Raw genomic sequence first — 13,000 nt, 5'->3', positions numbered from 1 at the left:
GCCTGCTCATATTGCATATTAAAGATTGCACTTAGACCCAAGAAACTGCAGATGCTGAAAGATTACCTTGTACAGTTTACCCTTGTTGCTTGTGCTAAATTTGTATTCTACATTTGAATTCGGAAGGAAAATTGTGGAATTTGCAGAATCAAAGTGACTAAATGTCTCGCCTTTGTTAAGTTAATAGAATGAAAGCAAATTTGACACTTAGATTAATTTTTAAACTTTTTTTAAAAAACAGGATGCCCTTCTAGACACGGTGAAAAAGTCCAAGATTCATTTCGTCCACTGTTTGTTGCCTAAAACTGATGCTTTTACTGAAACCAAAGTGTCTCCCACTTCGTCGCTGAAGTCTGGAATCATAGAAACTGATGTGCAAGCAGAAAACTTTGAAGCAGGTCTAATGCAGCTGGACGTACCTCTTCTTCGGGCCCAGATTAGGGGCTGCAAACTGCTTGATGCCCTCCGGATATACAGACAAGGTAGGTTCCCATTTTGATGAAAGAATGGGTCGACTGGGCTTGTATTCACCGGAATTTAGGATGAGTGGGGATCTTATAGAAACGTACACAATTCTTAAAAGATTGGACAGGCTAGATGCAGGAAACACGTTCCAAATGTTGGGGGAGTCCAGAACCACAGTTTGAGAATAAGGGGTAGGCCATTTATAATAATAATAATAACTTTATTTATAAAGCGCTTTTAGACAACATCAGTTACCACAAAGTGCTGTACATGGGAAGTCAACAAAAAGTTATTACTGAGATGAGGAAAAACTTTTTCACCCAGAGAGTTGTGAATCTGTGGAATTCTCTGCCACTGAAGGCAGTGGAGGCCAATTCACTGGATGTTTTCAAGAGAGAATTAGATATAACTCTTGGGGCTAACGGAATCAAGGGATATGGGAGAATGCATGAACGGGGTACTGATTTTAGATGATCATATTGAATGGCGGTGCTGCCCAAATGGATGGGTGATGTTTTGAGTCGAGACCCTTCTTCAGACTTTAGTGTCTATCTTCAAAAAAAAGGAACCTCCTCAGAGTTAATAAGATTTACGTTTATCTCATTGCTCAGATCTCCGTCTAATAATACAATTCAAGCACAGCGATTCCAATTCTTAATTATACATCAGGCTCTTTGATGTTGGAAGTTTTCACATTTTGGAAATCATTCCCCTGGCCTTTGTCTTAACTCCTTTTATCCTCTCCAATAAATAATGAATGCTAAGTGTTTTGACCATTTTAAGTCCATGTTCTTTATGTTAATGGTATTTCAGAGAAATAACCTCTGAAGCAGAATGAATCATTTCCTGTGGAGGAAGGAACTGCAGATGCTGGTTTAAACCGAAGATAGACACGAAATGCTGGAGTAACTCAGCAGGTCAGGCAGCATCTGTGGAGAACATGGATAGGTGACGTTTCACAGAGTGCTGGAGTAACTCAGCAGGTCAGGCAGCATCTGTGGAGAACTTGGATAGGTGACATTTCACAGAGGGCTGCAGTAGCTCAGCGGGTCAGGCAGCATCTCTGGAGAACATGGATAGATGATGTTTCAGGTCGGGACCCTTCTTCAGACTGCCTGACCTCCTCCAGAGTTCTCCAGCACTGTGTCTTCATCTGCAGTTTAGACTTTAGAGATACTAATCTGGTTTAGAGGTGACCACCCTCTCCACTCCGGTTTAGGGGTTCACGCTCACCACCCTCTCCCGGGATACCGAAGAATACTAAATGGAAACATCTTGCTACTTTTGTCCTTTCCTATTTAAAACGTATTGATTGCCTCATAACAAAAGTGTGCAAATAATTTCCAAAGTGTCTGTTTGCTTCCTTGCCGTGTCTAGGCTACCCGGATCACATGGTCTTTTCTGAATTCAGACGCCGTTTCGATGTTCTTGCGCCACATCTTACCAAAAAACACGGACGTAACTATATTGTTACAGATGAAAAGCGGGTGAGTTAATGGTGACGATGCTTTATAATCGACTGGGCTGGTTCTCAAACTTCAAATTAGTTCAATCTTGTAAGCTTTAATTAAGGGACAGTTTCTTCCCAGCTGTTATCTGGTAACTGAACCATCCTACCACAACCAGAGAGCAGTCCTGAACTACTATCGGCCTCATTGGTGACCCTTGGATTATCCTTGATCGGAATTTGCTGTCTTTACCAATCACTAAACGTTATTCCCTTATCATGTGTCTATACACTGTAAAAGGCTCGATTGTAATCATGTATTGTCCACTGACTGGTTAGCACGCAACAACAGCGTTTCACTGTACCTCGGTACACGTGACAATAAACTAAACTATCTTGATGTGTGCAGCAGCTAAGATAGAGGTCCAAATGGTTTTATTGGCATGCAGGACATGAGAGGCTGCATAGTGGAGTCATACAGGACCTTCAGCCCAACTCGTCCATGCCGACCAAGGTGCCTCACCTGAGCAAGACCCATTTCCCACATCTCTATAAACTTCTTCTATCCATGTACCTGTCCAAATGTCTTTTAAATACTGTTATCGTGCCTGCCTAAACCCTGGCAGCTCATGATGCAGCGGTAGAGCTGCTACCTCACAGCGACAGAGCCCTGGGTTTGATCCCGTCTGCGCGGAGTTTGCACGTTCTCCCCGTGACCTGCGTGGGTTTTCCTGGGTGTTCCGGTTTCCTCCGACATTCCTAAGACGTGCAGGTTTGTAGGTTAATTGGCTTCTGTAAATTGCCCCTGGTGTGTGTAGGATGTGAAAGAGGCATAACATGGAACCAGTGTGGAGGTGTTCAGTGGTCAACCTGGACTCGGTGGACCGAAAGGCATGTTTCCACATAGTGTGTCCAAACCAAACCACACCAAACCACACCACTCCAAACCACACCACACCACACCAAACCAAACCTAACCAAACCACACCAAACCACACCACTCCAAACCACACCACACCACACCAAACCTAACCAAACCACACCAAACCACAGCACGCCAAACCAAACCACACCAAACCACCAATGCCCATTCATGCATACTGAATTCAACAAAGCTCTTTCACGTGGAGCGTGTTTATTTATGTCTAAACAATGGGGGTAAATTGTTTTGATTGAGCAAGCACAGAGTAGCTATGAAACTTAATACACAAATGGGGTTGCCTGTATACACAGCAGTACTTACCACGTAGTAAACCGATCACTGGGGCAACTAATGAACACAGAAGTCTTTTTAGTATTCAGCGTTTGGATCTTGTATTTACAGTGAAACATTGTAAACTAACCACAAAACAACATGCTGGTAAATGTAAAAGCTGCGTGCTGAATCTTCACATATTCTCACTGTTTAATTTAAACGATTTTGGAATTGCCTTTGTCACGTGGAGGCATTAAAGATGAGATGGTTCACATGTAAGCACATTTATCTGTTTAAAGTGATTCTTTAGCAGTACTGCCATCATTCTTAATGAGTAAAGTTGTGTTTTGCACCTTATTCTGTTGACTGAAACCGTAAACATTGTCAAAATGTGATTATTATATCATGAGAAACAAAAGCTTTTCACTGTTCGTCCGTACACTAAACTAAACGGAATAATTAATAAGATTTAAATTTTTATAAAAATTTTTTAATTGTCATAATTCCCAATTACATTGTTGTCCTGACAATATGCTTTTGAGGTTAATTGTTGCTCCCACAAATTAGTCGGATTAATGGTGCTCTTAAAGAGATAATTCTGAAGCCATGCAGTTTTGTAGGTTGGTTGGCCCTCTGTAAACTGTGTAGGCAGTTAATGCCAAACTGGGATAAACATGGAACTATTGTGAACGGGTGATCGATGGTCGGCATGGACTCTGTGGGCCGAAGGGCCAGTTTCCGTGCTGTATCGTTAAACTAAACTAAGATGGGTAGGCAATGACAAAGCTTTGCTGATTTGGTGGGTAAATACCATTTCACTTCTGATGACAATAATCATGCATCGTGGATCTCCAAAGTTAAATAGTCTGTGTACTGGACAGCATTCACTTCTGGTACCGTCGGTGTAAATCGTAAAGGAGGCACAATAAACCTCAAAATGTGATATTTGTGTATTTGGAACCATGTCATTTGGTCACTGTTTTCTCTCTTACTAAAGTAATATTCTGACTTGGAAAGGCCATTTTGGAAAATATACCAAACATACCATGAAATGAAATCTTCAAAAACACTACAGAAAGCATTTTAACAGAATGCATCACAGCACGGTTTGAGAACAGCTGCATCCAAGACCACAAGAAATTGTAGAAAATTGTGGACGCAGCCCAGACTATCGCACACAAACCAACCTCCCTTCCATCGACTCCATATACCCCTCACGCTGTCTCGGCAAGGCCAGCAGCCCAGACCATCACACAAACCAACCTCCCTTCCATTGACGACATCTACACCTCACGTTGCCTCAGCAAGGCCAGCAGCATAATCAAGGACCGGTCTCGCCCCAGTCACTCCCTCTTCTCCCCTCTCCCATGAGAAGTGTGAAAACACACCTCCAGATTCAGGGAAGTTTCTTCCCAGCTGTTATCAGGCAACTGAACCATCCTACCACAACCAGAGAGCAATGCTGAGCTACTATCTACCTCTTCGGAGACCTGGGACCAGACTTTACTGCACCTTATCTTACACTAAACGTTATTCATGTTATTTCCTTTATCCTGTATCTATACACTGTGAATGGCTCAAATGTAATCATGTGTTGTCTTTCTGCGGACTGGTTAGCACGCATCAAAAGGTTTTCACCGTACCTCGGTACACGTGATAATAAACTAAATTCAAACACTATATTTGTTTTGCCTTTAGGCTGTCGAAGAGCTTCTGGAGTCTCTGGATTTGGAGAAAAGTAGCTATCACATGGGCCTCAGTCGGGTAAGTCATTTGATTTGTAAATAGATGGCATTTCTAATATCTTTTTATCTTGCAAGAACAAGGAGCCAGTAATGCTTCTCAACACTTGTCTTGTTGAATAGGCATGCCCAATGTTTTATGATCAAGTGGCTTAGTTAGATGACAGAACGAAACTTGCATCATTTCAAACCTTTGGCCCATTCATGGCATATTAAAGTTAATATAATGTAGAAATTGTGGAAGTCAATTTCATAACTGCATGCTTCCACAACAGCATTGTAATATTGATCTGATAATCTGCTGTAATGATTGTTTATTGTGGAATAAGTATCAGTCAGGGCACCAGAGATGATTACTCTTCTCTTTGAACGGTCGTAGAGAATATTTTTAGAACCATCTCAGCCCATGTGCCTTTCATAGCCTTGAAGCACCAGCTTGTATTTAAGTGGCATCTTTTCTTCTGTCTTGAGAATGAACAAAACACTTAATGTCGAGCGAGTTAGCTTCTAGTTATGGATTATTTGCCACATTGCCATTTGGAAAGAAAGATGATTATGTACATTAGTTTAGTTTTGGAATTATAGCATGAAAACAGGCCCTTCCGACGATCGAGTCCGCTCCTTCCAGTCACCCCCATCAGCACATTAACACTATCCTACACATACTAGGGGTATTTTATACATTTATACCAAGCCACTTAACCTACAAACCTGTTCGTCTTTGGAAAACCCACGGAGGTCACGGGGAGAACATGCAAACTCCATATAGACAAGCACTCGTAGCCAGGATCGAACCCGGGTCTCTTACGCTGTAAGCGCTGTAAGGCAGCAACTCTACCGCTGCGCCACCATGCAGCTTGAAAACAAACGTTAATGTCATTTTAGCTCTTTAATTGTAACCAGAGCAACACGCTGCATGATAAATGTGATAATTTCCTCCCACTGTGATTGCTGCCGCCCTGCCATCTGCCTATAAATCTGAGCAATTCCAGGCATCTTTAATCTTGCCACAGGTTTACCATGTCAAGCACCTTCACAAAATATGTACACAATAGTCACTGCGTTTCCTTCCTGCTGTCTTATTAAAAAAAGCATGAAGTTTTAAAATGTATTCATGTTGACAACACAACTACCCCTGAAGAAGGGTCTTGACCCGAAACGTCACCCATTCCTTCACTCCAGAGATGATGCCTGTCCCACTGAGTTACTCCAGCATTTTGTGTCTACCCCTGATTTACCTCTGTTTATCTAATGTCTAATATCATCAATGTTGTTCCACTTGCAAGCGGAATGGAAGGATTTTTTTCTGCCACATTCCTATTTCTAGTTCAGTGCCACTGTTCTCTGCCATGGAACATCCTTAGTCATTGAGTCATAGTATTAGAGCAAGGAAACAGGCCCTTCGGCCCAACTTGCCCACACCGGCCACATGTCCTAGATACACCAGTCCCACCTGCCCACTTTTGGCCCATATCCCTCCAAACGTGTCCTATCCATGTACCTGTCCAACTGTTTCTTAAACGTTGGGATAGTCCCAGCCTCGATTACCTCCTCCAGCTGCTCGTTCCATACACCCACCACCCTATGTGTGAAAAAGTTACCCCTCAGATTCCTATTAAATTGTTTCCACTTCACCATGAACCTGTCCTCTGTGTTCATGGATGCACATCTCCCTAGGTAACATCAATATTCAGAAGGAAGCTGCAGCATACCATTTTAATCTCAGATAATGACACTCTGTATTCAAGTTCTATTTGGCTTCTTTTCCTGGCTCCCTTGCTGTATCTTAATTTGTTCCCTGTTGTAATCCTCATGCGAGTTCTCTGGAACAGTACTAATCGTGGCCAGATTAGTCCGCCACGTCTCCTGCCTGACGACCGTCCCCAGGTACCAGGGTGTCTCTTTCCTCAGCTACATCCTTTTATGCTCATAGTGTGAGTATTATGGGCCTGCCCCACCAAGCGACTTTTTGGGCGACTGCCGGCACCCGTCATAGGTCATTACAGATCGCCGAAAATGTTCAACATGTTGAAAATCCAGCGGCGACCAGAACAAGGTACGACCCTTTGGGCGACTACTCACGATCATACACATGTCGCCAGGGTGTTGTCTGTAACTGTGAGTCGTATCCTCAGTCGCCCAAAGAGCCGTAGCATCTCTCTGGTCAACGCTCAATATTCAACATGTTGAAAAGTTTCGCCAACCTGCAACGGCCTATGACGGGTGCCGGGAGTCGCCGAAAAAGTTGCCTAGTGGGACAGGCCCGTTATAGCTAGGTGGGGTTAGGTGTAAATGCGGTTAGATGCCCTAACGGTAGTTAACCTGGAGGTCGAAACGTTCATCAATTCTAGGAGCAGAATTAGACTATTCGCCCCATCACGTCTACTCTGTCGTTCAATCATGGCTGATCGATCTTTCCCTCTCAACCCCATTCTCCTGGCTTCTCCCCACAACCCCACACACGCGTAGTAATCGAGAAAATCAAAACAATATAGGAACGTGGGAAATGGGCAGTTTTACTCGTGTAGTTTGGATAAATCAAATTAGTGAGAGCGGTCCGAAGAAGGGTCTCGACCTGAATATGACCCATTTCTTCTCTCCGGAGATGCTGCCTGTCCCCCTGAGTTACTCCAGCATTTTGTGTCTATTTTCATAGTAGTACACTAGTTTCCACTAGTGGGAGACTCTAGGACCAGAGGCAATAGTCACAGAATAAAAGGACGTACCTTTAGAAAGGGAGATGAGGAGGAATTTCTACCAGCAGGGTGGTTAATCTGGGGAATTCATTGCCACAGAAGGCTGTGGAGGCCAAGTCAATGGATATATTGGAGATAGATTCTTGATTAGTACGGGTGTCAGCGGTTATGGGGAGAAGGCAGGAGAATGGGAATGAGAGGGAGAGATAGATCAGCCATGATTGAATGGCAGAGTAGACTTGATGGGCCGAATGGCCTAATTCTGCTCCTATCACTTACGAATTTAGGATGACAAGGGAGCATTTGGGATTTTTTTACTGGGGGGGAGGTTTTTTGGAGCCTTACATTGAGGAACCAACCAGCTAGTAAACTAGTTTACATTTGGCAGTGTGGGATGAATGATCTTTTTGTAACGGATTCCCCACGGAAGAGTGATCATAGCACTGTAGAATGTTGTGGGTGAGATCGTTTCCGACCAAAGTTATGCCCGAAACTTAAAAGGGATTAGCACGACAGAAGCACAAAGTCGGTGAAAGTGGACTGGGAAAATAAAGCATAGGGTATATGGTAGATCCAAACTAGACCCAAACAGCTGGAGTAACTCAGGTAGCATCTCTGGAGATTACGTTTCAGGTCGAAACCCTTCTTTCAGACCGAGAGTAAGGGGAGAGGGAGACACAGAGATAAGGAAGTGTAAGGTGTGAAAAAGAGACATCAAACGAAACGAAGCTCAAATAAAATGTAGAGGCGATCATTGTTAGGCAGGAGAAGGTGATTACAAAGCAAACAGAGAACAAATGTAATCAGGGTGAAGTCAGTCAGACTAGTTAGAGAACTGGGAAGGGGAGGGGATGGAGAGAGAGGGAAGACACGGGCTACCTGAAGTTAGACAAGTCAATGTTCATACTGCTGGGGTGTAAACTGCCCAAGCAAAATATGAGGGGAGGGGAGGGGGCGTTAAAGTGTTTAGCAACCGGAACACATTGAAGATGTTTCAGAAGTCTTGACAAAGGAGAACGGCCACAGTTTGAAGACACACCTGATATCTAAAATCTTGGTGCTGTTCAATAAATTACATCAAATAAACATGAACAATATTTTACTGCAAAGTGATGAGAGTCCTTTCCTTTTTTAAGGAGAATACTTGCCTGAGTTTAAAATGCCACATTTCATTTTGCTGGAAACTATTCACATTCTACATTTTTGTCCACTTTGTTTTCTGACCTTTTAAAGGCTGTTTGCAACAATGGTACCATTTAGCAACAATCCCACTCACTCCATTTCAAATGCATAAATCTGTAAGGAGGAAAGACAACATTGTGTATAAAACTATGAACAATTATTTGGCACTTGGAAATACAAGGAAGAGAAGGGGGAAGCATGTTCATGGGCTTCTAATACGGGAGATCGATCTTCATATCCCCAAATCTGGAAATAAGTGAACCATGAGGGATATTGGTAATTATATATTGTTTCCATTATAATCTGTATAATTCAAATCTTAACCCTGTAGTCCAGCATTCGTCAAGAACAATTGAGGTTTTAAAAAAAAGATTATTTCTTTTAATCAACCCCAAACGCTTCTTTGATAATTAGACTTCATGTACTGAATAATTTGTTGGTTTCTAAGATTATACTGTGGTGCAGTGGGTTACAGCGTTTGCAGTGCCCGAGCCCCAGGTTCGATCCCGACTACGGGTGCTGTCTGTACGGAGTTTCTACGGTCTCCCCGTGACCCTGTGGGTTTCCTCCGAGATCTTAGAAACATAGGTGCAGGAGTAGGCCATTCAGTCCTTCGAGCTAGCACCACCATTCAATATGATCATGACTGATCATTTAAAATCATTACCCTTCTCCTGCTTATTCCCCATATCCCTTAATTCCTTGAGCCGTAAGAGCTAAATATAACTCTTGAAAACATCCAGTGAATTGGCCTCCATAGCCGTCTGTGGCAGAGAATTCTTCGGTTTCCTCCCACACTCCAAAGACGTACAGGTTTGTAAATGATGGTGTTAGTGTGCGGGGATTACTGGTCGGTGCGGATACGGTGGACCGGAAGGCTTGTTTCCCTGCTGTATCTCTAAACTAAACTACACTAAAATGAGTACCTGGTCAAGTGTATTGCAGTATTCTATGCCGTACAGGCAAGAAACGTTCATTGGCTGTGTCAGTAGACTGGTTGAATAAATAGACTTTTATTTTTATTGATGCAGATACCCAATGCATTTATTAAATGTGAGTTGCCAGAAAGTTTATTTTCTACACTTGTAAGAGTGGCTTGGTGGCGCAGCGGTAGAGTTGCTCATTACAGCGGCAGAGACCCGGCTCTATTCTAACTACGGGTGCTGTCTGTACGGACTTTGTACATTCTCCCCGTGACCTGCGTGGGTTTTCTCAGGGATCTTCGGTTTCCTCCCACACTCCAAAGACGTACAAGTTTGTACGTTAATGGGCTTGATATAATTGTAAACTGTCCCTAGTGTGTGTAGGTTAGTGTTAGTGTGCGGGCGATCGGTGGTCGGCATGGATTCGGTGGGCCGAAGGGCCTGTTTCCGCATTGTATCTCTAAAATAAACTAAACTTGTCAGCTAAACTCTATGGTAGCATATGCGTTTTAACTTTGGTGACTGTGGTATTAAGGGATCATTGATAAATAAGAAGTACATTCAGTCTTCTCGGGACTGGTTATTTCAATCATATGGTAGATTTGTATGTTTGCTTCTTGGCCAAATGGAATTGAAGTCCATGTTGATCACTTAGTTGGATGATTGATTTTCATGTGTAAATGCTGGAGAGAGACACAAAATGCAGGTAACAGCGGGTCAGGCAGCATCTGTGGAGAAAAGGAATAGGTGACATTTTGGGACAAGACCCTTCTTCAGACTGAGTGTCAGAGGAAAGGGTAACGAGAGATAAATGTGGTGATATTGAACAAATATATATCTCTATATATCTCTCCACATCACTGTCTATACCTCTCGTTTCCCTTTCCCCTGACTCTTAATCTAAAGAAGGATCTAGACCCAAAACTTCACCTATTGTTTTATCTGAGTATGCTGCCTGACCCGCCGAGTTACCCTAGCTTTTTGCATCTATATTCAGTGTAACCTGTATCTGCAGTTCTTTCCTACACTATCATTGCTGGGCCTGTTTCTAATGGATTTGAGAAAGTAAACAAATCCTTAACTTGAGAGGAGCGGTATAATTGTTTACGTTTGATGGCAATTTTTGAATGGAACTTTAGAATGAAGAATTCCAGATTTCCTCATTGTTGGAAATATGCTAAATCTTTTGAATCCGTTTAACATCTTACAATTAAGGAATCAGGTTGCTCCTTTCTTCAGGTTTGCACACTAGGTGATGCTGTTTCTGCACAACTCCAGTGAGCTAGGTTAGGTCGTGATCTCGCCCGTTGTCTATGTGGAGTTTGCATGTTCTATGGGTTTCCGCTGGGTGCTCTGGTTCCTCCCATCGTTCCAAAGATATGCTGAAAATAGACACAAATTACTAGAGTAACTCAGCGGGTCAGACAGCATCTCCAGAGAAAAGGAATGGTTGTAACCCTTCTGCAGACTGAAAGCATTTTGTGTCTATCTTCGGTATAAACCAGCATCTGCAGTTCGTTCCTATATTCTAGGTCAGGGAATTTCCTTCCCCTCAGTATTTCACAAAAAACTCTTAGGTTGCTATTTTTTTCTCTCATTTGAATGGCATAGTATTTCTTCCCTGTGGTTGAAGGCATGTTGTAAATGGTTTGAACACATGACGTGTGTATTAACGATTCACATGACAGTGCAGCATTGTTGTACAGTATTTAAAGTGGTGCCTCTGCCTCAGAGGGCGGTGGAGGCCGGTTCTCTGGATGCTTTCAAGAGAGAGCTAGATAGGGCTCTTAAAAATAGGAGAGTCTGGGGATATGGGGAGAAGGCAGGAAAGGGGTACTGATTGTGGATGATCAGCCATGATCACATTGAATGGTGGTGCTGGCTCGAGGGGCCGAATGGCCTACTCCTGCACCTATTGTCTATTGTAGCACCCTGCTAAGTAACTTAGCAAACCTAGCATCGCTCCACAAGAACAGTTCGTAAGGAGAGACATTTTCCACTTTGGAAAAGCAGACTCTCTTCTTGAAATTCACAAATGTGCGGCTGGGCATATTCCAGTGGTCTGTGGGCAGGTGAGCTGTTGCTGGCGTGAGTGGCAATGGTGACCGCTTCCTGGTCATTCTGCGTCACTCGGGGAAATTCAATCTACTTCCCACCTCGTGGCCAGTCACGTTTGCACGTCGCATCAGATGACATTGTTGCCCACGGAGTGAAGGAAAATGTGTGGTGAGGCTGATGCGGCAATGGCAGCAAGCTACTGTCGAGTAGAATGGAACACTCTGCAAAGGCCCAGCAGCTAAATGCAGCATGTGTGGAGAGGAAAGGAAAGTAAACTTCGCAGGTCAGTCACTTGAATACACAAACTTTTATTTCTCTGTGAATGTCGGAGTTGCCGAGTTGTTACAGCAGTTTGTTTTATTTCATTGACACCTGATCTGTCCTGTACTGGGCATGTGAATAAAATATATATTGGCTTGTCGTATAAAGTTGTGCATGGAAAACATGAAATATCTAACCTTCCCTATCTAATATCTAAATATCGAAACTTGCTCAACGCCGCCTCCATTGTCTTATTAAAGTACTAAAAGATTGGAATGAAGAAATTCTGTGTACAATTTGAGTGATATTTTATTCATTACTGTGTACACGTGAGATGCTAAGAAATAATGCATAAGGACAACAGCAGTTTAGCTAAACACAATATGATCGTGCACCAGGCCTCATCTCATCTGTGCCCATTTCCTATATACTGGCCATATTGTCAGCTGCTAAATTAAAGTGAGTGGACTTACAGCTGGTGATTTTTTAACAGGTGAATTAGAATTAATTGCCTTTTCAAAGGCCACTTAAGATATGTTGTTGTTTATGTTAACTAGCAATTAATGTTTTTTACAGTATGTCGGAAGGAACTGCAGATGCTGGTTTAAACCAATGATTGACACTAAATACTGGAGTAACTCAGCGGGATAGGCAGCATCTCTGGAGAGAAGGAATGGGTGACATTTCGGGACGTGACCCTTCTCAAACTATACTGAAGAAGGGTCTCGACCCGAAACGTCACCCGCTCCTTTGCTCCAGAGGTGCTGCCTGTCCCGCTGAGTTACTCCAGCATTTTGTGTCTATCTTCAATACTTTTACAGAATGTATTGGTTTGCATTGAACACTTCGAGACTCACCTATTTAAAAACTCAAGCACAAGCTCGCCCAAGAGCTTGTACAGGAGGTTCTGCAAGAATAGTTGGGATAGTTGTGTTCCGTAGAAAGCTCGCTTTATAGAAAATAATTATAAAATCAATTATAAACAAAAAGTTATGAGCACAAAGGTACACAAAAAAGTTGGAGAAACTCAG

General features: G+C 42.8%; 1 protein-coding gene across 1 annotated transcript in view; it reads left to right on the top strand.

Annotated features, from left to right (window-relative positions):
* Positions 1–13,000, top strand: part of myo18ab (myosin XVIIIA b) — a 173,495-nt gene that overhangs the window by 119,087 nt on the left and 41,408 nt on the right. The window contains exons 21-23 of the mRNA XM_055657428.1: positions 242–482; positions 1,843–1,952; positions 4,806–4,871. Of these exons, the coding sequence (XP_055513403.1) occupies positions 242–482; positions 1,843–1,952; positions 4,806–4,871 (417 nt within the window). The remainder of the gene's footprint in view (positions 1–241; positions 483–1,842; positions 1,953–4,805; positions 4,872–13,000) is intronic.

This window comes from Leucoraja erinacea, chromosome 28, assembly GCF_028641065.1.
Source record: "Leucoraja erinacea ecotype New England chromosome 28, Leri_hhj_1, whole genome shotgun sequence".
In the NCBI taxonomy this organism is placed as follows: Eukaryota; Metazoa; Chordata; class Chondrichthyes; order Rajiformes; family Rajidae; genus Leucoraja; species Leucoraja erinaceus.
The sequence above is the reverse complement of the archived record's forward strand: the minus strand, read 5'-3'. Positions and strand labels throughout refer to the sequence as shown.